The sequence below is a fragment of the Diadema setosum genome, chromosome 5 (assembly GCF_964275005.1).
Source record: "Diadema setosum chromosome 5, eeDiaSeto1, whole genome shotgun sequence".
Taxonomy (NCBI): domain Eukaryota; kingdom Metazoa; phylum Echinodermata; class Echinoidea; order Diadematoida; family Diadematidae; genus Diadema; species Diadema setosum.
Window position 1 is genome coordinate 21,890,539 of NC_092689.1, and position 25,337 is coordinate 21,915,875.

Sequence of the window (25,337 nt, forward strand, 5' to 3'; positions counted from 1 at the left end):
AGTGAAAGTTTTTTTGTCTCATAGTTGCAAATAAATAGAATTCTGCCCCCTACTGATTTGAAACTGTGGTCAAAGTATACTTTCCAACTCATATTTCGTTCTGCATACAAAAGTCTTTTTACCCACATCAAATTTAAATCACATCTAAAACCACACACATCAAATTTAAATCACATTTAAATCACATCTAAAACCAAATTTTAGAAGCTGTTCCTTGGTATAGATCGCCCCGTGTAGTAATTCATATTGAAATTCTCTGAGATCTCCAATTAAGGTTGAAATTATAGGCTTTATAAAAATATCTCTCAAAATTTTATAAGCAAAAACAAATTTTTGGTGTCCATCTCTGATTTCTAAACAATAAGATTGTTTTAAAAGAGACACGAAATGTGAATAAATCTTCCTTGATTGTATCTATTTTAAATCTGTAATTTGTCCAAAAAACTTTAAGGGTACATTAAAATCATTCATATCTACTTCATACCAATTGCCTGAAATTCCATCATATTTCCCACTTTTCAAAATTGACTCACAAAAACTACAAATGTAGGCTACATTTTCACTTTGTAAACCGAAACTTTGAAAATCACTTATTGGTCTTATAGATTCTTTATCAAATAATTGTTTTAAATGATAAACATTCCGCATATATAAATCTGCATTAAATGCCATTTTCCCTTTCAATAAAAAATCTTTATTATCAAATATAATTGGATTATTTTTTCCTTCTTAAAAATTTCTGCAGTTATATAAATCTTTCCAGGCGGCTAACATTTCTAAATAAAACAATGGTGCCTTGAGTGAAAGTTTTTTTGTCTCATAGTTGCAAATAAATAGAATTCTGCCCCCTACTGATTTGAAACAGTGGTCAAAGTATACTTTCCAACTCATATTTCGTTCTGCATACAAAAGTCTTTTTACCCACATCAAGTTTAAATCACATCTAAAACCACACACATCAAATTTAAATCACATTTAAATCACATCTAAAACCAAATTTTAGAAGCTGTTCCTTGGTATAGATCGCCCCGTGTAGTAATTCATATTGAAATTCTCTGAGATCTCCAATTAAGGTTGAAATTATAGGCCTTATAAAAATATCTCTCAAAATTTTATCAGCAAAAACAAATTTTTGGTGTCCATCTCTGATTTCTAAACAATAAGATTGTTTTAAAAGAGACACGAAATGTGAATAAATCTTCCTTGATTGTATCTATTTTAAATCTGTAATTTGTCCAAAAAACTTTAAGGGTACATTAAAATCATTCATATCTACTTCATACCAATTGCCTGAAATTCCATCATATTTCCCACTTTTCAAAATTGACTCACAAAAACTACAAATGTAGGCTACATTTTCACTTTGTAAACCGAAACTTTGAAGATCACTTATTGGTCTTATAGATTCTTTATCAAATAATTGTTTTAAATGATAAACATTCCGCATATATAAATCTGCATTAAATGCCATTTTCCCTTTCTATAAAAAATCTTTATTATCAAATATAATTGGATTAATTTTTCCTTCTTAAAAATTTCTGCAGTTATATAAATCTTTCCAGGCGGCTAACATTTCTAAATAAAACAATGGTGCCTTGAGTGAAAGTTTTTTTGTCTCATAGTTGCAAATAAATAGAATTCTGCCCCCTACTGATTTGAAACTGTGGTCAAAGTATACTTTCCAACTCATATTTCGTTCTGCATACAAAAGTCTTTTTACCCACATCACCCTCTGAGTTTTCACAAACAATTCAAAATTCATCATTCTCAAGCCACCGTCCTTGTAATCCTGATACATAATGACTCCTTTGATGCGATCCTTGCCCTTCCATACAAAATCAAAACAACTTTTTTTAATTTCATCAAATAGTCATTTTGGGACAACAGAGGATGACGACACATAATTGATTTAGATAAAGCGTAAGTTTTAAGTAGAGGAATTTTCCCCATAATGGTGAGATCTCTTTGCTTCCACCATCCCAAAAGTCTTTCAATTTTACTTAATATTTCTTTATAATTAACTTCCTCCATTCTTTTCCTTTCTAATGGAAATGTAATCCCTAAAATCTTAATTTCTGTAACTATACTCCCAAACTGAAATTGTGCTGCGTTCTCTTCATTCTTACCAATTACCCAAACTTTCGTTTTATCCATATTAACCTTTAAACCACTAACTTCCGAAAAAACCTGAAATAAATTTTGTAATAACCTAAATGACTTTCAATCTCTTATAAAAAATTGTCATATCGTCAGCATACAGTATCTGCTTTACTTCAAAATCACCGAAATCAATCCCTCTCAAGGCAATCTCATTTCCCAAGGCATGTGCCAAAATTTCAATGACTACTAAAAATAAATAGAGTGAGAGTGGGTCACCCTGACGCATACCACCTTCTATTCTAAAATATCCAGTTGAAAACCCCTCATTCATTACGCAGCTACTGATATCAGTATAACATGTCTTTATCCAAGAACAAAAAGAGGGGCCAAATCCAAAACATTTCAAAACAGTCAATAAAAACGAATGAGACACCGAGTCAAAGGCCTTCTCAAAATCAACAGCTATTAAATAACAACCTATATCATGTGACAAACACTGAAAAATCATATCGTCTATTAGTCGAATTGCTTCCCCAATATTTCTGTTTTCCATGTATCCCAATTGATCCATGTGTATTACCTCACTCAAAACTTGTTTCATTCTCTTCGCCAAAGCCTTTGAAAAAATTTTATAATCCACATTTAAAAGTGTAATTGGTTTATAATTTTTAATGTAAAGGAGATCTTTACCATCTTTTTCTATTAATGTAATGGTACCTTGCTTCTGAGATACTGATAAATTACCTCTATCATATGCTTCATTCAATGCTTCAACTAACTGCCTGCCTAAATATGGCCAAAAGTGATATAAGATTCAACCGAAAGCCCATCATTACCTGGAGCTTTATTATTCTTCATTGCTTTTAAAACTTCATAACATTCATCAATAGTAATTTTTCCTCCACAAAATTGTTGACTTTCTTCACTTAACTTTGGGATACTTTTAAAAAAGAAACTTTCATTCAAAACATTTTCTACTACATCCTTCTTCTTTGAATATGATGTTTCATAAGAAAAATTAATTAACTTCAAAATTTCATTTCTATCTTTTATAAAAGAATTATCTTCACTATATAATTCATATATTATGGTTTTCTTTTCATTTAATTTTAATAACTGTTCAAAATATTCTTTGTTCTTTTCCCCATCCTCATACCAAGCTGCTCGTGATCTAACTTTGAGTCCTTCCAATGATCTATCATATAATTCACTCAACATTTTTTTTTTCTTTTCAACATATTGTTTATTTGTTTCTAAAGAAGTAGCAGTAGTTAATAAATCTTGCTCTAAAGTTTTTAATTCCTTTTCTATCTTTTCAATATTCATTCGCCTTTCTTTTGCTTTAACTTTCGAATATTTTCTTGCATATTCACTTATTTTCATTATCATTCCTTCTACAAAATCTTTATCATTACACAAGCTGTTATTAAATTTCCAATACTATTTTCTCCTGCAAGTATAACTTTCCACAACAAATTGTAATTCTAGGCTAATACCTGAATGATCAGGAATAACAGATGTCAAAATTTCACAATTTCTTACTAATCTCACCATGTGGTCTGATATGAACCAATAATCTAAACGAATTTGTACTAAAGGGTTTATCTGTTTAAAAGTAAATTGCTGACTGCCCGGGTTTCTCTTCATATATCTAATAAACTATGTTTCTTAAGAAAAAAAATCCAAATTATCTATAAACTTACTCTTTGAGGGTGTTTTAGGCCCTATATAATCTAATGTTTCATCTAAAATTGCATTAAAATCTCCTCCTAGTACAAGAGAACATTCACAAGAATAAAAATCTGATATAAATGGATCTATCTTTTCCAAAAATTCAATTTGTTCCTTTGTTTTATCTCTTGTTGGAAGATAAACATTACCTAATAACAACTGAGAATCAAAACTGTTTCCTTTAAAAAAAAAATATATAACGACCCGTATTATCAACCTTTATTTGATCAATTTTAATATTACCACCAGGGGCTATTAAGATAAGAACGCCTCTACTGTGACTTGAGCCGTGACTAAAAAACATTTCACCTCCCCAATCTCGTTTCCACAAATCTTCGATATCGGATGAACTATACGTTTCTTGTAACAATACAACATCCCCTCCTTTACTTTTAGCCCATTCAAAAATTCTGTTTCTTTTTTTCCTATCCCGTAACCCTCTAACATTTACAGAAATTAAAGTTAAACCCGCCATTTTAAACAGAAAATTATTCCCAACTGTTGTGACCTTATTGCCCAAATACCATACAGTTTCCTTTGAAAATCTTGTCACATCATTAACTTTGATACCTGACACCTCCACTCACAGTCAATACGGGGCTCGTTTTTGTCCAAATAAACTACAAATTTAATAAACGTTTCTAAATGCGAGCAGAAATAACCACAACAACACCCCATAGAACGTATCAGACATCGAAACACACCAAAGCCCTTAACCTTACAGTCCCTGAAATAAACACTGACATACCCCCATCCCTCCCTCCTATTACAGCCTAGCTTATCCCAATCTCTAATTCGGTGACAGAAGCCTAATACCCATGTACTATATGTACCTACCCTGTACATAACTTCGAACACTACAGAAATAAACTTCCAAACCAAGACAACTTACCAACTTTCCATAACATAAGGAGATGATTGAAAGCGCCCCTCCACCATAGCCGTACAGAAAATGAGTTTTTGCAAAGTCTGCATACTTCACACATATAACTTAACAATAATTCGCATGCGTGACATGCATGAACTAATTTGACCCGGGTGGATGATAATGACTACTTATATTAGCTACCAACAGATTATTCAAGTTATTCATGATGAGTGTGAAGCATGCCGAACCAAGAATCCGGACATTTTGGGTGTGGTGTGGTACACACCAAAACCCATATCAGTGGGCCAAAAAAAAAAACAAAAAAAAAAAACATTGTATGAATTTAGTGTAACAATTAAGCATTAACCCCAGAACCTTACAATTTGCATGCATGGCAGGCATATCTGCGAGAAACTGGTTCAGTCCAGTTAAGAATTACAGGACCGTCTGTTTTGGCATTCAAACCCATCATACGCAACTGCCAAGAAGCTATTTCCTCCCTTTTGTTGAATATGAATAAAAGTATGCAAATTAGATTCCACAAATTTGAGACAGAACTTTCATCTGCAATGCTATGGGTGAACTGAAAATCCATAGGAATTTGATTTTAAAAATTTGACCTACAAAATAAGTGTCTAATCATCTTTACCACATCCTCAGTTGGCTTGTTTGTAATACTATCTTTGAATATTTTGAAAACGAAATTTTCTGTCTATAGAAACAGACAAAATAGAAGATCTTGTTATGATGATGTCCAACTTTATATTAACAATACTTTGATAGAGCAATGCTCTGTTGTCCAATACCTTGGGGTACAACTCGATAAATGCTTGACGTGGGATTCTCATATAAATTTTGTTTGTGGTAAGGTATCCCGGATTGTTGGAGTTATGAATAATCTGAAAAATATATTGCCTTGTAATGTCCTTTTGTTATTATATAACGCATTCATTTTACCCCATTAATGTATTGTAATGTGTTGTGGGCTTCGTTACATCCCTTTAAAGTGTCAAGAGTGCTACGACTCCAGAAGAAAGCACTCCGTGTTTGCGCGAACACTCATTATCTTGCTCCGCCAAAACCACTGTTCCACCGCTTTCACACATTGAATGTCCATGGCTGCGTTTATCAACTTTCCCCTGTTTAAACGGCTTTCGATAGCCCTTTCGAGAGCCCTTTCCAAAGCCCTGACTGCCTGTACTATTAATGTGCCGCTTGTTTTCTAAGAAGGGACGGCGAAAAGCAATTACCATCATAAAGACATATCATCCTTTGAGAGTGACGAGTCATGATGCAATGCGCATGAATCAATTGTCTTCCTATCTGTGAGGCAGCGCCAGTTTAGCACATACTTCAAATATTTCTGAGTGGCGGCATGAGACTTTGGCTGCGTTTATCAACTTTCCCCTGTTTAAACGGCTTTCGATAGCCCTTTCCAAAGCCCTTTAGAAACGGCTTTCAAAATAGTTGCGTTTATCAACTCTCTTCGCGAACACAATCTTTTAACTGGCCTGTCACTGCACAGCTGCATTGCGCTATTCGACCCGAGGAGAAGTACAAGTACTGAAGTACAAGACTACAAAGCCGTTTCAAAACAGCTTTGCGTTTATCAACTTCCAAAAGGCTTTTACAAACAGGTTTCTGAAAACCTGTTTAGGAAACCTGTTTGGATAGCCACAAATTTGGGGCTTTTGAAAAGGCTTTCCTAAAGGGCTTTCAAAACAGCTTTGCGTTTATCAACTCGTAAAAATTCCTTGAAAGCTGTTTGGATAACCTGTTTCTGCCGAGAAAAGGAGTTGATAAACGCCCCCATGACTGCAATGTCTTCCAAATTGCTTCTTTGATGCACAGGTATTTCACCAAAAGCCTTCCCCCTTACCTCGCCGAAATGTTTTGTTTGAATGATAAAGTGCATAGTTACAACACCCGTCAGTCATCCATATTCCACCGCTGGAAAATGGAAAAAAACATCCATTCAAAATCAGTTCGTCACCTTGTCCGGTCATTTGGAATTCACTACCGTCCAGTATCCGAAATTCACAATTTAACAGGTCTTTTAAAAAACAACTTAAAATATTTCTCCTCGCCAAATACTAGTTTCACATTTCTTCACACTTGATCCCCCATTTGTATAATTTACGCAACACTGCGTTGCATTCTCTGTTCCATCAGGGAGGTGTTACAGAGATGGAGTGGCAACTCTTCCTAATTCATGCAAACACATGTTTGGGTTCAAGGCGTCACAATGGGATGTCTAGCATTCCATTACGCTTTGAAGTCATGCTCGGCACCGCTCTAGTTGCAAGACGAAGTTCGGAGATGAAGAACGCATTTCACCTTTCGTTGAATTACAAGCTTTATTTCACCGCAAAATTTTAAATGAAATACTCGAATTGATTTAGAATAGTTTAGGAAAGAATTCAATATTATTAACATGTTAACTATTTCTAGTTTCTTCGTAATTCGCAAATCGAAAGGAAATGACAATTAGGCCCTCTTAAAAACCTAATTTTTTCTATAATGCGCACATTTCCGCATGTTAATTTTCTATCTGTTAATAAGGGGATATTTTGATCTTTCAAATAAAGTACTCCGTTAAAGCGTGTTCCAGCGTGTTTTTAAACTATTTGCTGTTAAAATTGTGAGTTTTACACTGCATTTTGATTCGCTGCTCCAATTCAAGCTACACAAATTCATTGTTGCCATCACATTGAAAGAGAGAGCGAATTGCAGTAGAAGCAAATATTTCTAGATGTGAGAGCGCTAGTCCCGATTATTGATGCTCTCTTTTGTCAAAGCACATGGGTAACACCTGTAGTTGAACGCATAACTTCTCGGCGGTGCCGCGCATGACTTCAAAGGAGAGCTTTAGTTGCCTCTCCTTCTCTAGCACCTCCCTGGTTCCATATCTTCGTGTTTTCCAACTCCTTATATAGTCAGGTGATCCCATCACTGCAAGCCCTTGAGGCTTTTACGGGACACCTTTTTCTTTCACTTTACTCCACTTCTCTCTTCTTCTTCTTCTTCTTTAAGTCTGACTTTTTTAAAAGTCTGACTTGGTACTATACTTTATTATATGACCTATGTCATCCCTTTGTGTATTATATTATGAACTATGTTATATTCGTCTTTTTTATCTGTATATATTGTAAATGTGGAAAGAAATAAAGGACAGTCCTATGCTCTCGGTCAATCAATCAACTTTAATTTGCATACAAAAGCATAACCATGAATACATCTTAGCTAACTGCAATATGATAATGCCTGAACAATTACCCACATTTTGGCGCCAGAATTTAGCTCTTCCATATGAACATGCTGTGTAAGGAGCTGCTTTATACTCACTCTACAGCAGAAAAGGGCCCTTTTCAGCATCAAAGGGCATTAGAAATCCACAAATTGAGACGGAACTCTTATCCACATTTGGGTGAACTTAGATATGCACTGGAATTTTACTGACAAAAAAAAAAAGATTTGACTATGCATACAGAATAAGTTTCTAAACAACTTCACCTACCAGCTGAATTTTAATTTGCATGCGTAGCAAAGCATGGACAAATCTGAGCCGACTGCAATATGGTAATGCATGAATGACTGCCCACATTTTTGGCCCACAACCTGGCTTATTCATATAAACATTACATGTGAGGAGCTACTTCACACTCGCTGTATGTTCTAGGTATAATGCAGCAAACTAAGGCTATGAAACCCCTTTAAGCATCAGTGAGCATACCATTCCACTAACTTCTACAAGCAACATTCACAAAGCTCAGTAGTTTGTATATAATTTGCATCCAAGGGCATTAGAATTCCACAAATTTGAGACGGAACTCTCATCCACAATTGGGTAGCCTTAGAAAAAAAAAATACTATGCATACAGGATAAGTTTCCAAACAACTTCCACCTACAAACTTGATTATAATTTGCATACATAGCAAACCATGGACAAATTTGAGCCCATATTGCAATATGGTAATGCATGAATAACTGCCCACTTTTTGGCTCCAAAGTCTGGTTTATGAACATAACATGTGAGGAGCTACTTCACACCCGCTGTATGTTCTGGGAGTAATGCAGCAAAATGTGAAGTTTAAATGTAAAGGTTATAAAAACCCCTTTAAACATCAATGAACATACAATCTCGCAACTTCTGCAAACAACATTCACAAAGCTCACTACCTTGCATTTACGAGAGATGTTTGCACATTAATTCCAGGAATGAAAACGGAACTATCAGGGCATAAGGTGAGACAGGGTCCGTGCATGATTCAGGGTATACAAACAACATTCACAAAGCTCAGTACTTTGCATTTCCCAGAGATGTATGCACACCAATTCCAGGAATAAAAACGGAATTGTCAGGGCATAAGGTGAGACAGGGTCCGTGCATGATTCATTGTATACCGAGCATGCTGTAAGTTAGTGTGTTCACATTTTTCGAAATTCCTTGTTTCATAATTACCAAAAAACTCCCAGGGGCAAAAAAGATCACAGACATCTAATATCCCTCAATTGATTATTATTTATCATAAATGATAAGCTTTATTTCCCAAATTAAATACAATATTTTTAAAATAACTTGTGCACCACAATAAATGGGTTTAATCTTTAAAATCATCCCAACCACATACCAAAAATGTGGCAGATAAACCTCACCTATACACCCTAGGCTATATTCAAAACATTTCCTAATTCTATAAATTCTACCTTGATTTTTACGTCAGAGGTGAAGAACAAAATAGAATCAATTTCAAAGCTATAGTGTTCCTAAAAAAAACCTTAAAATACTCATTACCTATTTCTTTCACGCACACACACATACGCACACACATATGTTCACGCATGACTCTATGTATATACTGTAACACTAAACATGTTACTTAGGTTTTTCAATAATGCAGCCATAATACCTTGCATATAATAAATGTCAGACGTATACGGTGTTCATATCTTTTTAATGTTTTACATTGATACTATCAATACACCTTTAAGAAACACTGAAGAAATTTGATATTTGAGTAAAGTTGTATTACATTTTACTGGCCACACAGCCTATTTTTCTGTATGATGTATTCACATTATGAGACACAAATAGAGCTTTTCAGAAAATGCTGAAATAAAACATTTCAGTAGACTTCAGTTTCAGACCAACCACAACAGCACTAAAGGCCAGTTGTATAACACATTTAAGTAAAAACTGTTATCAACAGTGCATTAAACATACCTTTGATAAAGTTTATGTCAATAAGAGGAAGTCGGATTTAGCTTGGATTACTTCTTTTTCTCCTGCTTGATATCCTCTTTTAATGTTCTTTTGAAAACCTCAAACAAACAACTTTTTGTATTTTTGGTTGATAAAAACCACCCTTTGATGTATAAAATAGGCAAGGATTACAGCATCCATGCCAACATTTCCTTTATTTGACTCTAATATATTCCATATCAGAATAAACTGCATAACATAAGATTAAGGAAGGAGCTTAATGGTTTTGGAAATGATATCGATCCATTTTCATACTCAGTAGTGAATGTCACCTCATAGTTTTGGACAAATATCTACATATCTATAAAAGTAATGAACATAATTATGGTGTTCTATATAAATTGTATACATGTATTGCTGAACTTCCTTGAAACATCAAATAACAAGCTTTACAATAATAATTTTCTGTAATGAAAATAAACAGGCTGAGAACATTTCCTTTGATCTTGTGTTCTCTTTATTTCTTCAGCACTTTTTTGTCAACTTCTTATTTCAGGAGATACTTTTTTATTTATAATAGTTTCCAGCCCCACACAAATGGTGTCACATACTGCTAACACTGTCATTGACCGTGACCAGTACACACCAAGTTGAAACATCAATTCATCAGCTTAATGAAATAGCTCTCTTTTTATATAACATATTGGCTGAGAGTATTAACTTGGTCTTGTGGTCTCTTTATATCAGCACTTTTCTCAACTCCTTATTTCTGGAGATATTTCATCTTCAGTTACCCAGCCTCACACAAACAAAACTCAACCTATGGTTTCAACTGACATAGAAAGCACATAGTGTTGAATCAAATCAAAGGATAGTCAGTAGACCACCCTATCGATATAATGATCACAAAATTTGCTTTGGTTAAAATTTATAGTTTCCTATTATGCCTACAAATAATTTGTTTTGTATCTTCGCCATGCGCACATGTGCAACCGTAGTAAACAAATGAGTTGTTTCACACTAAACCATTGCATGAAACATTCTATTTCGTTCCAAATAGCATTATTTGGGGGATATTCAGAACAATAAAATGTCCTTTCATGTGGTAACACTAAACTTCTAGATCCATAAAAATTATTCTTCATAGATTTCTAAGGCATTTCCTTCTTTTGATGAATGCATCGAAACCAATAATTAAAAACAAATTGGCTTTACACAGAAACGAGGGTGCTCAGTGATTATTCGATTTTTGTTTACAAGGATCGTAACTATCATCGGAAAGTGAATGAAGTAGGTCTATCTGCAGGAAAATGCCATTCATGGCGCAGGCATGCCTGTCGCATAGCAACATTTGCAGTTGTTTTGTGGGGGGGTTCAAAGGAGAGTGACGACTGAGAGGGGAAGGGGGCAAAAACAAGAAGGGGTGGTTAACAAGCTGTACAGCACTAGAAATTATTAAGCGGATGAAAGGAATCCATCAAGAACAAAAAATGCATATTTTGGCAAATTTAGAAGAGTACTAGCTGTCATTATTATACAAATTTGATAATTCTCTTATGTGAATGTAAGATATTCTAGAAGAATAACTTCTGATCAGCAGTTTTAACTTTGCACGCACAAAGTAAAAGCCGTAACCATTGTGGGTTTTTTTTCGATTTTCGCAACACATGGCGTTCCATAATGCAATGAGCGGGATACGATATCGTCTTATGCACTAATATACGACGTATAAGTCGTAGGTTTATCAAATCGCCAACGGAATATATATATATACATTATATATATATATATATATATACATATGATATAGTGAAAACTTTGAGCAAAGAAAATGGGATTTCAGCGGGATTCGAATCCGAGACCTCCGGATTACTAGACCGGTGCTCTACCGACTGAGCTATTGAAAGCCCTAGTTCTCTTTGCTCGTGTGGTCAGAAGCTATAGTGTGTGCATGTGTACCACACACACACACACATTAACCTGACATAAACCCAAAGGATGTAAGTCAACTTTGGAATAAATGTGAGGGATCACCGAAGAGGACCTTTAAACGTACTTGTATGTTATAGTATATAATATGCATTCATATTTCATGTACAGTGTGTGTACATCTCCAAGTCAGCAGCACCGCTAATAGCAACACCTGCAATACCATCGCAACTTCCCCATCCATGTCCAAATACGAAGGACCTCCAGCATTCGTCACAGCGGTATAGTAGGCTTTAATGTTTGTGAGATTTTGGACTTTACTGAGTGTATCTTCTGTGAAAATTGCCAGGATATCCAGTTTAAGATTATTAGTCAATTATGAAGTAATCAAATGATCTCAAATTAATTACCCGATATAGACAGTGCTTAGATCAAACAGACTATATTTTTGTTGCTCATGTCTGTGAGTAGTATGGACAAATTGTTTATTCACCTTCGAATTATTGTGGAAGTGGTGAATACCCACCTCATGCACCCTCCTCCAAGCTTGGACATCTTTCTATTGTGGCGGATACTCGACGTATATATGTATATACTACATACATAGTGAACAATTTGAGCAAAGAAACAGCACCGGTCTTTCTTTGCGGATCCTTCGGGTTCGATTCTCGATGGAAACCCATTTTCTTTGCTCAAAGTTTTCACTATTTGTCATTCGTTTCTGGTCATGTGTTCACTTTGTTTGTTTTCATTATATATATATATATATATATATATATATATATATATATACATACCAAAATATGTAAATTCTGCGTCAGTGTGTAATAAATAGATATCAAGAGTAAAAACAGTCGTATAAACACCGCAGGAGCCATGAGAATCACGGGTTATGGGACGGACATTGTACTGGGCTTTCTATAGCTCAGTCGGTAGAGCACCGGTCTAGCAATGCGGAGGTCTCGGGTTCGAATCCCGATATAAACCCATTTTCTTTGCTGAAATGTTTTATTATTAATCATTCGTTTCTGGCCAGTTTTCTTTTTGTTTGTTTTCATTATATATTAAAAAAAATGTTGTGTTCATGTGTGTGTGTGTGTGTGTGTTTATGAAAAAAAATTCATTGGCTGAATCTTATCTAAGGGTGTGATGTTTACTGGAAAATGATTTCTTTTTGGTCAATGTTCTATTGGCTCCTCCCATTTATTTCCTTGAAAACTCCGTTTCCCATGGTTCATCTCAATATCTGATTAACTTGCCCACTGTCTTTCAATCTCTTTACCAACTTCTTCTCTGTAATCACTGGAAAATAATTGATTGTTTTTGGATAACAAAATGATAAACTGAATGACTACGAGTGTCCTTATAACATCCAACATCATCGGTGTTTAGGTCGTTGTCCCTGAATTTGTCTTTGTAATTACTGTGTGACCCACTCCACTAAACGATACTAAGGGTGTGTTAATGCTCAACTGGAGCACTGTTAATGCTCACTTTCTCCGAGCTTGGAAAGAGCGTTTACGATTGCTTCGTTGACCTCAGCAGAGGCAGGTCAAATTGGGGCGTCCGCTTTTTCGGAAGTTCTGGCCTGAGTGTATGCACTGTTCACGTTCCTTAGCTTGTCTAATATCATTTTGATTATTTTAGTATTACAAACGTATGGACTCTAGACAATGATAAAAGATAAACAAGTGAGAAAGGACGCGACTGTGTGTTGAACTAAACGCGTATCAAAACGCTGATTTTGATCCGAAAAGGGGAAGTATAAACACATCCTAAAATAAAAGAAAACGGCATTCCAGCTCAGAGGGTCGCCATGCCCAGGGCGCGATTCCCCTTAATTCGGAGTAATGAGGGTGCATAAAACTGACCACTATCGGTGAAGTAGCCAATGCCAAACTCATTAGTTACGTTCAGACCACAAGCCCTAACCTCAAGGTTAGGAAACCTCGAGGTTAAGCTCTTGCCCCTTAACTTCGACGTGCGTCCACACGACGAAGCTTAACCTCGAGGTTAAACTCCTGCCCCTTTGAGTTCGTTGATTTTTGTGTCCACACAGTGCTTAACTACGAGTGGGGACCCCACGCGGCTTGTGGTTAGAGCGCTAACCCTATATCTCGTGGCTCTTAACATCGAGCTAACCTCGAAATTAGCTAACCTCGAGTGCGTCTACACGGTCCCTAAGTATGAGCTTAACTTCGAGGTTATGGGTTATGTATATATATATATATATATATATATGTATATACATATATAGTCATTGTCATTGTCAAGACTCCTGAAGAAGGCGGAGGCCGCTGAAAAATTCGAGTCGAATAAACTCATTCTTTATTGGCAAAAAAAAATGCATTACCAGTTTATTTCTTGATTCTTCGTGGAGCCAATACGTGAATTCTCAACATGTTTGTATATAATTATATATATATATATATATATATATATATATATATATATACAGCATGTCCAAACAAAAAATTACAACGGGGCCCTCCGCAATGATATCTTTAAAAATAGTGAATCAATCTAAATACAAATTCAGGGTATGAAACTATAACTCATTGCCCACATCTTACAGAAAACCCCACTCGATTTGCTTCAGTGGTCAAAGAGAAATACGGAATTTTGTAGAGGATGTCAGGAATCTCTTCTGTCCAAGTTCTGTCTATTGTTCACACACAAGATCATCAAAATGCTAAACTCGGAAGAATCCGATTCATGACATGCTTTACAACAATCCACATTTCTCTGTGACCGCTTAGCCAAATCGAATGGCAATTTCTGCAAAATGGAGCTAAAATGTTATATTTCAAGAGCCTGAAGTAGAATTTTTAAAAATGCAATCATATTGGGTGTTATCAATGCGAAAATCTCATTGTAATTTTTTTTGGGGGACATACTGCAGTAAGTCGCCCCAAAAATTACAATCAGATTTTCGAGTTGATAACACCCAATATGATCAACCTGTCTAGGTGCTACTTCAGGGTCTTAAAATGTAACATCTTAGCTCTATTTTGCAGAAAACCCCATTCAATTTGGTTAAGCGGTCACAGAGAAATGCGGATTGTTGTAAAGCATGTCATGAGTCTGATTCTTCCAATTTTAGCAATTCAATGCTCATGTGTGTGAATAATAGACAGAATCTGGACAGAAGAGATTCCCGACATCCTCTACAAAATTCCTCATTTCTCTTTGACAACTGAAACAAATTGAATGGGGTTTTCTGTAAGATGTGGGCAATGAGTTATAGTTTCATACCCTGGATTTGTATTTAGATTGATTCACTATTTTTAAAGATATCATTGCGGCGGGCCTCGTTGTAATTTTTTGGGGACATACTGTATATATGACATTTTTATGACAAAATCACGTGAAGTATGCTTTACTTCTTTTTGTTCACTAGCCACGAATCGGCCAGTGGTTTTTACAGGGTTTCTGTGTACTTCTTGGCCAAGGTTCTGTGTGATCTCTTGCCACTGAGAATAATCCCTGCTATAATATACGCGGTCATTACCTACTGGATGATGGGTAAGTGATTGCGTCCATTTGTATCGGGCTTATAAAATCTCCAAAAGCTGCTGTTGTGGTTAACATTGACGCGCTAATATCAGACACAATGAAGTATCTCTCTCTCTCTCTCTCTCTCTTTGTTGCTGGTTTGACAATAACATAACGAGCATTAGCATATTAGAAATCATACTCTTAATCATATTCTTGTATGTTATTTTATGTAATTCTTTATTGGAAAAAATCTTTGATATTAAGATTTAATAAAAAAAAAACAAGATTTCTCCTACACAATGAATTAAATGATATTCTAACTTTTTCATTTTAATTAAAATGTAATCAAACATGAATTAAAACTTAAAGAAAAAAATTATTAATCATGACAAAATGTGCAACATGTGAATTAGTTTCATGCTTATGCTGCATATACGTATCTGTCTACTGAGAGCATCATAATTCGAAAAATAAAAATAAACCGAAGACAATTGCTTGTCTTGTGTATTTCTTTTAAGCCGTGTCCACTTCCATAAAGAAGCGATATGTTATCTGATGTGTTGTCCAGGTCTTCAGGCGGATGTGACAAAGTTCTTCATCTTCTTCCTCACCTTGCTCCTGGTGACCTTGGTATCCAGCTCCCTTGCCTTCGCTATTAGCTCCAGTGTAAGCATCGCCGGCATAGCCACGCTCCTTATCGCCATGTGTTATGTCGTTATGATGGTAAGGCTCCGCCGATCAAGTTCGCACACATCCTGCAATAAGCTGCAATGTACATTATATCCCAATCATTTTAACATCAGAACACTAAACGTTTACTTCATGTCCTTTTTGACTTATGAAATTTGTCTTAGTATCAGATTTCATCGTTTCGTAATTTCTTCATTAATTTTATGTAGCTTCCCACGTAAGGGGTTAAATGTTTTTACACAGCGTAAACGCGTCCCATCAGCGGTAATCACAAACAACAAACATAAACTTTCCACACGTAGAACATAAAGTTGAATGCATTTTAATAATCCATCTTTTGTAAAGTCAAATTACAGTTCTTTAACCCGTATAGGTTTCGTTGCCAAATTACATGAAAAACGTTGAACAGTTTGTCGCAGATAACAATACGTTGAAACGGATTGACGTTTGGAAGATTGACGTTTAAATAGAAGCTATCTGGCGTTAACGTGACCGACGATTTCTAAGACTGACGTTTTAGCTTGAGGTCAGTGATGAGGTTTGACGGTTTACTGTAATTTAAAGGGGAATTGATATTAAGTTTATAGTCAATCACTAGTCAATTACATCTACGCACGCGCAGCTCATATGCAATGAAAATTTTCCGGGTTTTTTTTTTTTTTTTTGTTTTTACATGGATCGGATGTCTAAGATGTCAAGGTATAATTCTACCAAGTTTCAAGTCAATCTGACTCAATATGACGTCATACGGGACCGTCCAAGTTGAAATTCCGCGCGTGCATCAATGGCGGTATACAGTGCATATATAGCAAAAAAACACTACTTTTTAACTCGACTTAAATCGTCAGGATGGACGGTGGCCCCCATTTTCTTTACATATTCTGAAAGCTAATGAGCTGTACATATCATTTCATGGGTAGCCGATGCTGACGAAATGATTAAAAGGTATTTAATTTCTCAATGAAATATAAAAGTGCATTTTCAAAATGGCATCATCATTTCAAGTTCACTCAAGGGTATCTCACTTTGCCGATTTTCACCCAGATTTCAGAATGTTGTAGCTTGTTAAATGCTCTTTCAGGCACGTTACCTCAAATTTTGATTGGATGACAGCATCCCCCCGAAAAAAAAAAAAAAAAATCAATTGAATGTAACCTTGCCAAAATTGACCAGTTTACGTGTTATCTCTATGGGAGTGCAGTTTTTCTGGAAATGAAAAGTGACATGACTGTCTTTATTGAGCACTACCTCACCTACCCTTCCGTGAATTTCTCCCAGATTTTGATATGTTGTAGCTGACACTTTGGGCAATCGTTAGTGTGCCCTCCATTCTTTTTATTGGATGCCGGGATCACATCGAAAAACTTGGTTGCAATTGAAGCTTAGCTTCGATGTAAAAGGAGATATTTCTTTCTTTCTGCAACATTCTTCGCAATAACAAAAGAAATACAGACCCTATCAACCTCACATTTTGTACATGTTTAGTCCATATCACGAACATTATTACATAGAATAACAACTATAAGTCTTCATCAGACACCATCTTGGGTGGGTAAATTAGGATCAAAGGTCATAAATGTTTCATCCTGTATCTTGGTGAATACGTGTCCTATCTTTCCCATATTTTGCACACGTAAAGACCATTTTGCAAGAATGTTGCCAGAATCATTTAACAAAATAACAACATTTTGGTCAGATGCCATCTTGGCTGTGCAAAGTGGGGTCAAAGGTCAAATGTGCTTCTTTCTGTATCTTCGTTGTGACGTGTTGTCTCTTTGGGAGGGCATTTTTCTGGAAATAAAAATTGACACGAGTGTCTATATCGAGCACTAGCTCACTTATCCTTTGAGAAATTTCTCCCAGAATTTAATATGTTGTAGCTGAGACTCTGGGCTATCGTCAATTGCCCTTTGTTTTTATTTTTTTCATTGGACGTCGGGATCACGTCGAAAAAATCTGATTGAAATTGACGCTTAGCTTCAATGTCGGGAGATATGTTTTTCTTTCTTTCTTTCTTTGCAATAGCTCAAGAAAACTAAGCCCTTTCACCACCATATTTTGCACATGTTTAGTCCATCCCACTTACATTATTCCATAGAATAATAACTACTTCATCAGACACCTTCTTGTGTATGTAAGCTAGGGTCAAAGATCATAAATGTTTCGGGTGACTAGCAATAGTCAGCAAACGGTATCAACCAGGCACATTGTGCCATACGCTTGAATGAATGATTTATTATCATTATTATCATTACTGTTCAAATTCTGTTATGCTAGTTTCGTTCCAGTGTCAGCATGTTTGTGTGAAATAAAGGTAAAGTAACAAATACAACCTTCATAGACAGTGTGCTCGTCATTACTAACTGTAGCGGCAGAATATATGTTGCTCCTATTCCTTTTATTCATCGTACAGTACATTAGTACATTTCCCGTTAAGAGTGGGGGAACTAAAACAAAGAGAAGATGGCTGGATAGCCCATATTCAGCTGCAATAGCTGTACGTCCTCCATGGGGTCCAGTTTGATGCAAGGTGGGACCGCTTCACCGGGTTAAATAAATGAAGTGGGATCTTTTACGTGCATGAGTTGTGACTCTGTCACACGTGGGACCTCCATTTTATGTCCTATCAGAGAGACATGTGCCTGTATATTCCTTTTCATGAAGCCCGAGTTCAAATTTGTGAATGCAAAGGTGGACCTCGACTGCAAAATAAATAATATTTATCATAAATCTTAATATATTCAAAGCTAAATGAAAACGACACACATACACGGCCCCAAAACTAACTAAATTCAGGCCTTCTTTTAAATTGAATGCAGGTATTTGGAACATGGTTACCTATTCACGAATTTTATGCTACAGTCACACACGGCCGCTTCACAAAAAAAAAAAAAAAAAAAAGGATTTGATCCGGGTGAAAATGAGCCGGATTAGTCCCGGAATGGAGGGTAATTTATGCTACAGTCACACACGACCGGATTTTGAACCGGGTCCATAAGGAATTAAAACCGTATCGACCCGGTTCGAGCCGTAGAGACCCGTATCGAACCGTAAAAAAAAATCGCTTTAATGAATCCTTTTCGACCCCTATCGACCCGTGTCAACCCGCTTCGACCCGTACTGAACCCGGATGTAAACCTTGTTATCATCCGTTGCATGAAGGCAATGCGGTATACGGCAAGGGTCCACAACGCTTACATGAGTATATAATATTTTAAGGAACTTTGAATCACATAAGCTTCAACAAAGCATGGATACTATTATAATAATATCAACTCTCTTTCTAGCTAAATAAGTGAGTAAGCAAATACAATTTCATTTTCAACTCTATATAGAAAAGAGGAATTCACAACAGAAGCATACCTTGTAGATTTCATGAATCATGACATGACGTACCGAATGTAGACCTCGCATTCACGTGTCTTTTCTTCTGTGCTATTTGTCTGTCAGGTTTTTGGAGGTCTGTTAGTGAATATCCTATCTCTTCCGATATGGCTCCAGTGGTTGCAGTACCTCAGTATCTTTAGATATGGACTGAACGTAAGTTCCTACATGTTTGGTTCTTGTAAAAACGAAATCGACGGTTGCTCTGATTACTCAACTCATTGTGTAATGCCAGTAATGCCTGTCATTGTTAAAGCTACAAGGCACCCCTTCTAGGCGTAATTGCTTCGAGTAGATAGTGTCAATATTTGTCATGACATTTGCATGCCACCCCTATATCTAACAAAATATACTAATAATATAATTACTCTATACAATTAGAGTATGAGGGCATTCGTTAAAGAGAGAAATCACCCCTAAAGGCAATGAAGAGTCAAAATGGCAAACATGTACTTAACTTCACTTTACTCCAACGATGTATAAAGGACAGAGCCTGTTGAAACCTGTTGAAGTTCAAACTCCAGTATGTGCTATGCTTCATCGAGGAAAAAATACAGTACACGTCAATGTAAATCATATACATGTAGGCCTACAATAGCAGGGAGGGTAAAGAGAGTGGTGGAGCTCCCATGAACACACAAATAGTGACTCAAATTCAAACGGTACCTTTTCCGATCCTTTATCCATCCAATTAAGGGGGGAGCAGTGGGGTAACATATGTTTTCGGGTACTTGCTTTCAATTGAATATATTCTCCGAATTATACTAGATACCCCCTACAAACCATATACTGCTGGAAAGCTTAGATCCTGAGAAATCAAAAAAAAAGTAACCAAAAGACAAGAAACCTTGAAATAAGAGAGAGACAGTAAGTTTACTTGACATGGCAAAAATTTCTGATTTTTGGAAATCAAAATTTCAACAACTACTTTTCAGAGGTATAGAGGTATATCGCTTAAGCAAATCAAAGACAGATATTATGTTGATATAATTATTACAATATCTTAATGATCTCTTTTAAGATGTTCCGCTGTTTTCATGGATTGGTTAAAATTGTTGGAAAATTCAAAAAACCTATACATCCACTGACACATTTTTGTTCACAATACAGGTTTATTTCACAGATGTTTTGACAGAACATGCAAGGATATTCTACATGTCAACGACTGTGCGGAATTAATTTATCTATTCATAATTAACACACACAGTCATTTCCTCGCACACAGATATTTTGGAAGTACAGCGGATTTGAAAATTAGCAAACTCTGGAACCTAACGTCAACAATAAACATGAATTTCATAAAACTGATTCATGATATCAGGTTAAATTCACACACCTCTAATTAAGCTCTACAATATTTACCTCTAAGCCATATGACTGTGAGTGTTATCCAGTGTAGGCTTTTTAAGTTATCAAAAAAAAATCAAAGATATGGCATGATTTTGGGGTGCACGTCACGAGACCGACACCCACGAGTCATACAACCCACGAGTTATACAGCCCACAAGTCATACAACCCACAAGTCATACAACCTACAAGTCATACAGCCCACTAGTTAAACAGCCCACGAGTTCGACACTAATACCCCCATCTCACTAGACGGCGATTCCGCTACGATCATCAAAAATCGACAAAGCGCGGCGGATCGTGGCTTGATCGCTTTAAATCTTCTCCATCGTATCTTGAGCGGTTCAGAAGCGCGGAGGGTCGCCACCATCGCCATGGTCGGCGACCTCGCTACGGAAGTTTTGAACATGTCCAAAACTTCCGTAGCGAGGTCGCCGTGGTTTTAGAGCGTATCACAATCGCCTCACGAGCGCATTAAAAGCGCCACATTCGTAACTCTGACGGGGTAGCAACGCGTTAGGCGTAACTCAAACGCATCGAAAGCGGCCCCCATCGCCCATCAAAATTACCACTTTTACAATATTACGAAACAGGAACCAACCATGAACGAAAGAAAGTGGTGCTCAGTCCAGGAAGGTGGACATGGAGAAAAGCGTATAAAATTCATTTTTTTTTTCACGTACACAGTACGAATCTACTCTGTTTATTGAATTGTTTGTTTGTCATATACCATTGCAAGTCAATGAAAGTAAATTAAGTTGTAATCTTTTCAAGTATATCTTCATGAAATTGTCTCATTGTAGGATAGGATTTGTAGTTTGCTCGTAAGCCGGTTCTTTAATATTATATACACATTTTACCCTTTTAATTGAATGGATGACTTAACTAATAGTGCAATTTCACATCAGATTCCAAATGGTGTGTTCTAGAATGCTAAGATGTAAGGGTAAAACCATATTCTGCATATCCATGTTGGTTTGACACTGACATCTGCCTAAAGAAATTCAAACATGAAACCCATTTTATATACCGATCGCTTGAGATCGTAGCATGAGCCCGGCGCAAACGTATCACTGTCGCTCCGATCGTATCACTGTCGTAGCGAGGTGGTCTTGATAAGCGTACGAATATCGCAATACGATCGCTTTGATCGCAGAAGCAGCGCGTCTCGTCGGCTTGGAAAAGCGGCAAAAACGTGGCAGCGTCGTAGCATTATCGTGGCACTATCGCCTCCAGCGCAGGTTGAGCGTCGAGAAACCGTAGTGTAATCGCCTCGGAGGCCAAAAATGGAGACGGACGGCGATCGCGCAACGATTTGTTAAATCGTCACAGATCACCATGGTCGCCATGGTCGCCTTCCTAGTGAGATGGGGGCCTTAGTAAACAAAGCTCACAAGCTCGACATCAAGTAAAATAAACCCACGAGTTATACAGCCCATGAGTTCGACACTACGCAAACAAGGCCCACGAGGCAGACTATACACAAAAAAGGCTCACGAGACCGACACTTGACAAAGGAGGCCCGAGACACCGACAGGATGAACAGCGCCATATATAAACCAATTAACAGTGGTAATTGTATAAATTGTGGTAATTGTGATAAGCACCCTCGTTTGCGATTTAACTCCTGGACCTTTTAAATAATCCCCCCCCCCAAAAAAAAAAAAATATAAAAAAAAACTGCTTTCGGCCATGGTTACTATAGTCTAATGGGATGAAAAGTTTTCAAATTTGCCTCCATACAATATTTTTGGTGTGCTGGTTGTTTATAACAGTTTTGTATGAACCAAATGGTGTAAGTTCTGGTTCATCCAGGTAACGATCAATAAAGGTACAAAATTGAATCAATTTATCTGGACTTACTGTTTTTAATTCCGAGAACGGTTTCACGTCCGATCCTGGACGCTTCATCAGCTCGTCTGATTTGATGGCGGGAAGGCATCGTTGCCAATCGGCGCAGACGCACTATCGACGTTATTGTTCGAAGTCAGTCGCCGAGGAATTCCTCTCACTTCAAAACCAAAAATGCAAAAGCACCTTCGTCTGCGAGTTAACTCCTGGACCTTTTAAATAATCCCCCTCCCCCCCCCCCCCGAAAAAAAAGAAGAAATGCTTCCGGCCATGGTTACTATACGTGTTTTGCACGGACAATCGGAAGATTTACGGAAACAACTAGCCACAAGTCTACCACAGGAGGTTTACGAGCGTGTGTTACAATTCACCCTGAATGCCCAGTCGGTTCAACATGACCGCTCAAAAACCCACCAACAACACAAGTTCGCGAGATTAATAGACCAGGAGGATTTTTTCTAAGCGTGCGGACAAGGATCATGACTGGAGGAATCGTAAGTCCAAGAACAAATTAGTGGATAAGAGTGATGTGTGGGTGAGAAATTTGGCGAACGAACAACTGAACAAAGCGGAGAAATCAGTATTGTCACGTGGTTTAAATTTCGCGGTCACTCCAGAGCGTGTACCGTATGTGGATTACTGAATTGGCGATCAAGAACAACCGTTTCAACCCTGCTACCGCAGAAGAGATTCGGAGCAAAGTCACGGCTACTCTCTCTGGTGCTAAACTACCACCTTAAAATCTATCGAAAGAGGAAAGGAAGGCCGCTCAATCTCTGGTAAAGGATAAGGCTCTCATTATACTTCCGGCTGATAAGGGGAGATGCACTGTGGTATTGAATAAGTCAGACTACAACAACAAAGTCTATCATCTGCTGCACGACTGTTATACCTGCGAACAACTTAAGCGTGATCCTTCTTCAAACTTCAAGAAGAAAGTCATTGCCGTGATGCAACAATTGGAGAAAGGGGGCTTTATTGACAAAGCTACTTACTTCAGCCTATACCCAGGTGAGAATGTTCCCTCTTTCTACGGGCTTCCCAAAATCCACGAGAACGTGCCACTGAGACCTATTGTGAGCAGCATTAACAGTGCCACATATAACATTACCAAGTTCCTCACATCAATTCTCAGCCCACTTGTAAGCTCATCAGAGCGTAACGTGATAAACACCAGAGACTTCATCGAAAAGGTGCGGGACATCAAGGTAGAAGTCGATGAATGTATTGTTTCCCTGCATGTGTCTGCTCTTTTCACAAGAGTGCCGCCCGACAAGGCAATAGAAACAGTTCGCTCACGCCTTGTTCAAGACTCTAGCCTCAACTCAAGAACCAAGCTCAATCCTAGCCAAATTTGTCAATTATTAGAACTCTGCTTATCCACAACCTATTTCACCTTTGATGGCATTTTCTACAAACAGAAACATGGATGTGCTATGGGTTCTCCCATATCGCCAGTTCTCACCAACCTATACATGGAAGATTTCGAAGACAGGGCTCTGAATTCATTCGCAGGCCAACCACCCTCTCACTGGTTTCGGTATGTGGATGACACTTGGGTTAAGATCAAGACTGCAGAACTAGAAGCCTTTTTCACACACATCAATAACTGCGACCCGTGTATCAATTTCACGGTTGAGACAGCAAAAGACAAGCAACTTGCGTTTCTAGATTGCCTTATCACCATCCAAGGCGACGGGACGCTCCTTACCTCTGTCTTCAGAAAAGCAACTCATACAGACCAATACCTTCTGTTTGATTCACACCACCCCCTCATTCACAAATTCGGAGTAGCACGAACCCTCTTTCACAGGGCGTCCTACATTTCTTCCACTGACGAGGCAAAGGAGAAAGAACAGGAACATCTCCGGGAAGCACTTCGCGCTAGTGGTTACCACGGATGGAGCATCGAGAAAGCGATCCGCCCACGCAACCGTCATCATCGTGATTATAAAACACGCCCAACAGGGCAGCGCCGGGGGATAGGTGTCTCGGTGCCCTACGTCAGCGGACTTTCGGAAAAAATCCAACGGATTCTTTCAGGCTACCGGATTCATATCTACTTCAAACCGGCTCACACACTCAAACAGAAACTGGTCCATCCAAAAGATAAGGTACCGAAGGAAAAGAGAAGCAACGTGGTCTACGCCATACAGTGTCAAGGAGAGGGTTGCCAAGAGAACTATATTGGCGAAACCAAGCAGCCGCTACATAAGCGCTTATATCAACATCGAAGACCAGGCACATTGGGCAACGATTCGGCCGTCTTCTCCCACCTGAAGACCTTTCAAACATAACTTCAATGACAAAGATGTGCGCATTTTAGACAAGGAGCCTCGGTGGTTTGAGAGGGGGGTCCGGGAAGCCGTCTACGTCAACTCCGAAAACCCCTCCCTTAACAAGGGTGGGGGGACTGCGACACAACCTCTCCCAGGTGTACAGCTCTGTCATCCGGAGAATTCCTCGGCGACTGACTTCGAACAATAACGTCGGTAGTGCGTCTGCGCCGATTGGCAACGACGCCTACCCGCCATCAAATCAGACAAGCTGATGAAGCGTCCAGGATCGGACGTAAAACCGTTCTCGGAATTAAAAACAGTAAGTCCAGATGAATTGATTTAATTTTGTACCTTCAAAGTTCTGTATGAAATAAAGATTTGTACCTTCGCTGTCTATTTGTATTCTTTTTTTTTTCTTTTTAGGAGGTAAAGGAATCCTCCGAAACCGTCTCGTC

General features: G+C 37.5%; 1 protein-coding gene across 1 annotated transcript in view; it reads left to right on the forward strand.

Moving 5' to 3' along the window:
* Nucleotides 1-25,337, forward strand: part of LOC140228782 (broad substrate specificity ATP-binding cassette transporter ABCG2-like) — a 138,652-nt gene that overhangs the window by 102,511 nt on the left and 10,804 nt on the right. Inside the window, exons 13-15 of the mRNA XM_072309058.1 lie at nt 15,233-15,357; nt 15,899-16,053; nt 19,471-19,560. Of these exons, the coding sequence (XP_072165159.1) occupies nt 15,233-15,357; nt 15,899-16,053; nt 19,471-19,560 (370 nt within the window). The remainder of the gene's footprint in view (nt 1-15,232; nt 15,358-15,898; nt 16,054-19,470; nt 19,561-25,337) is intronic.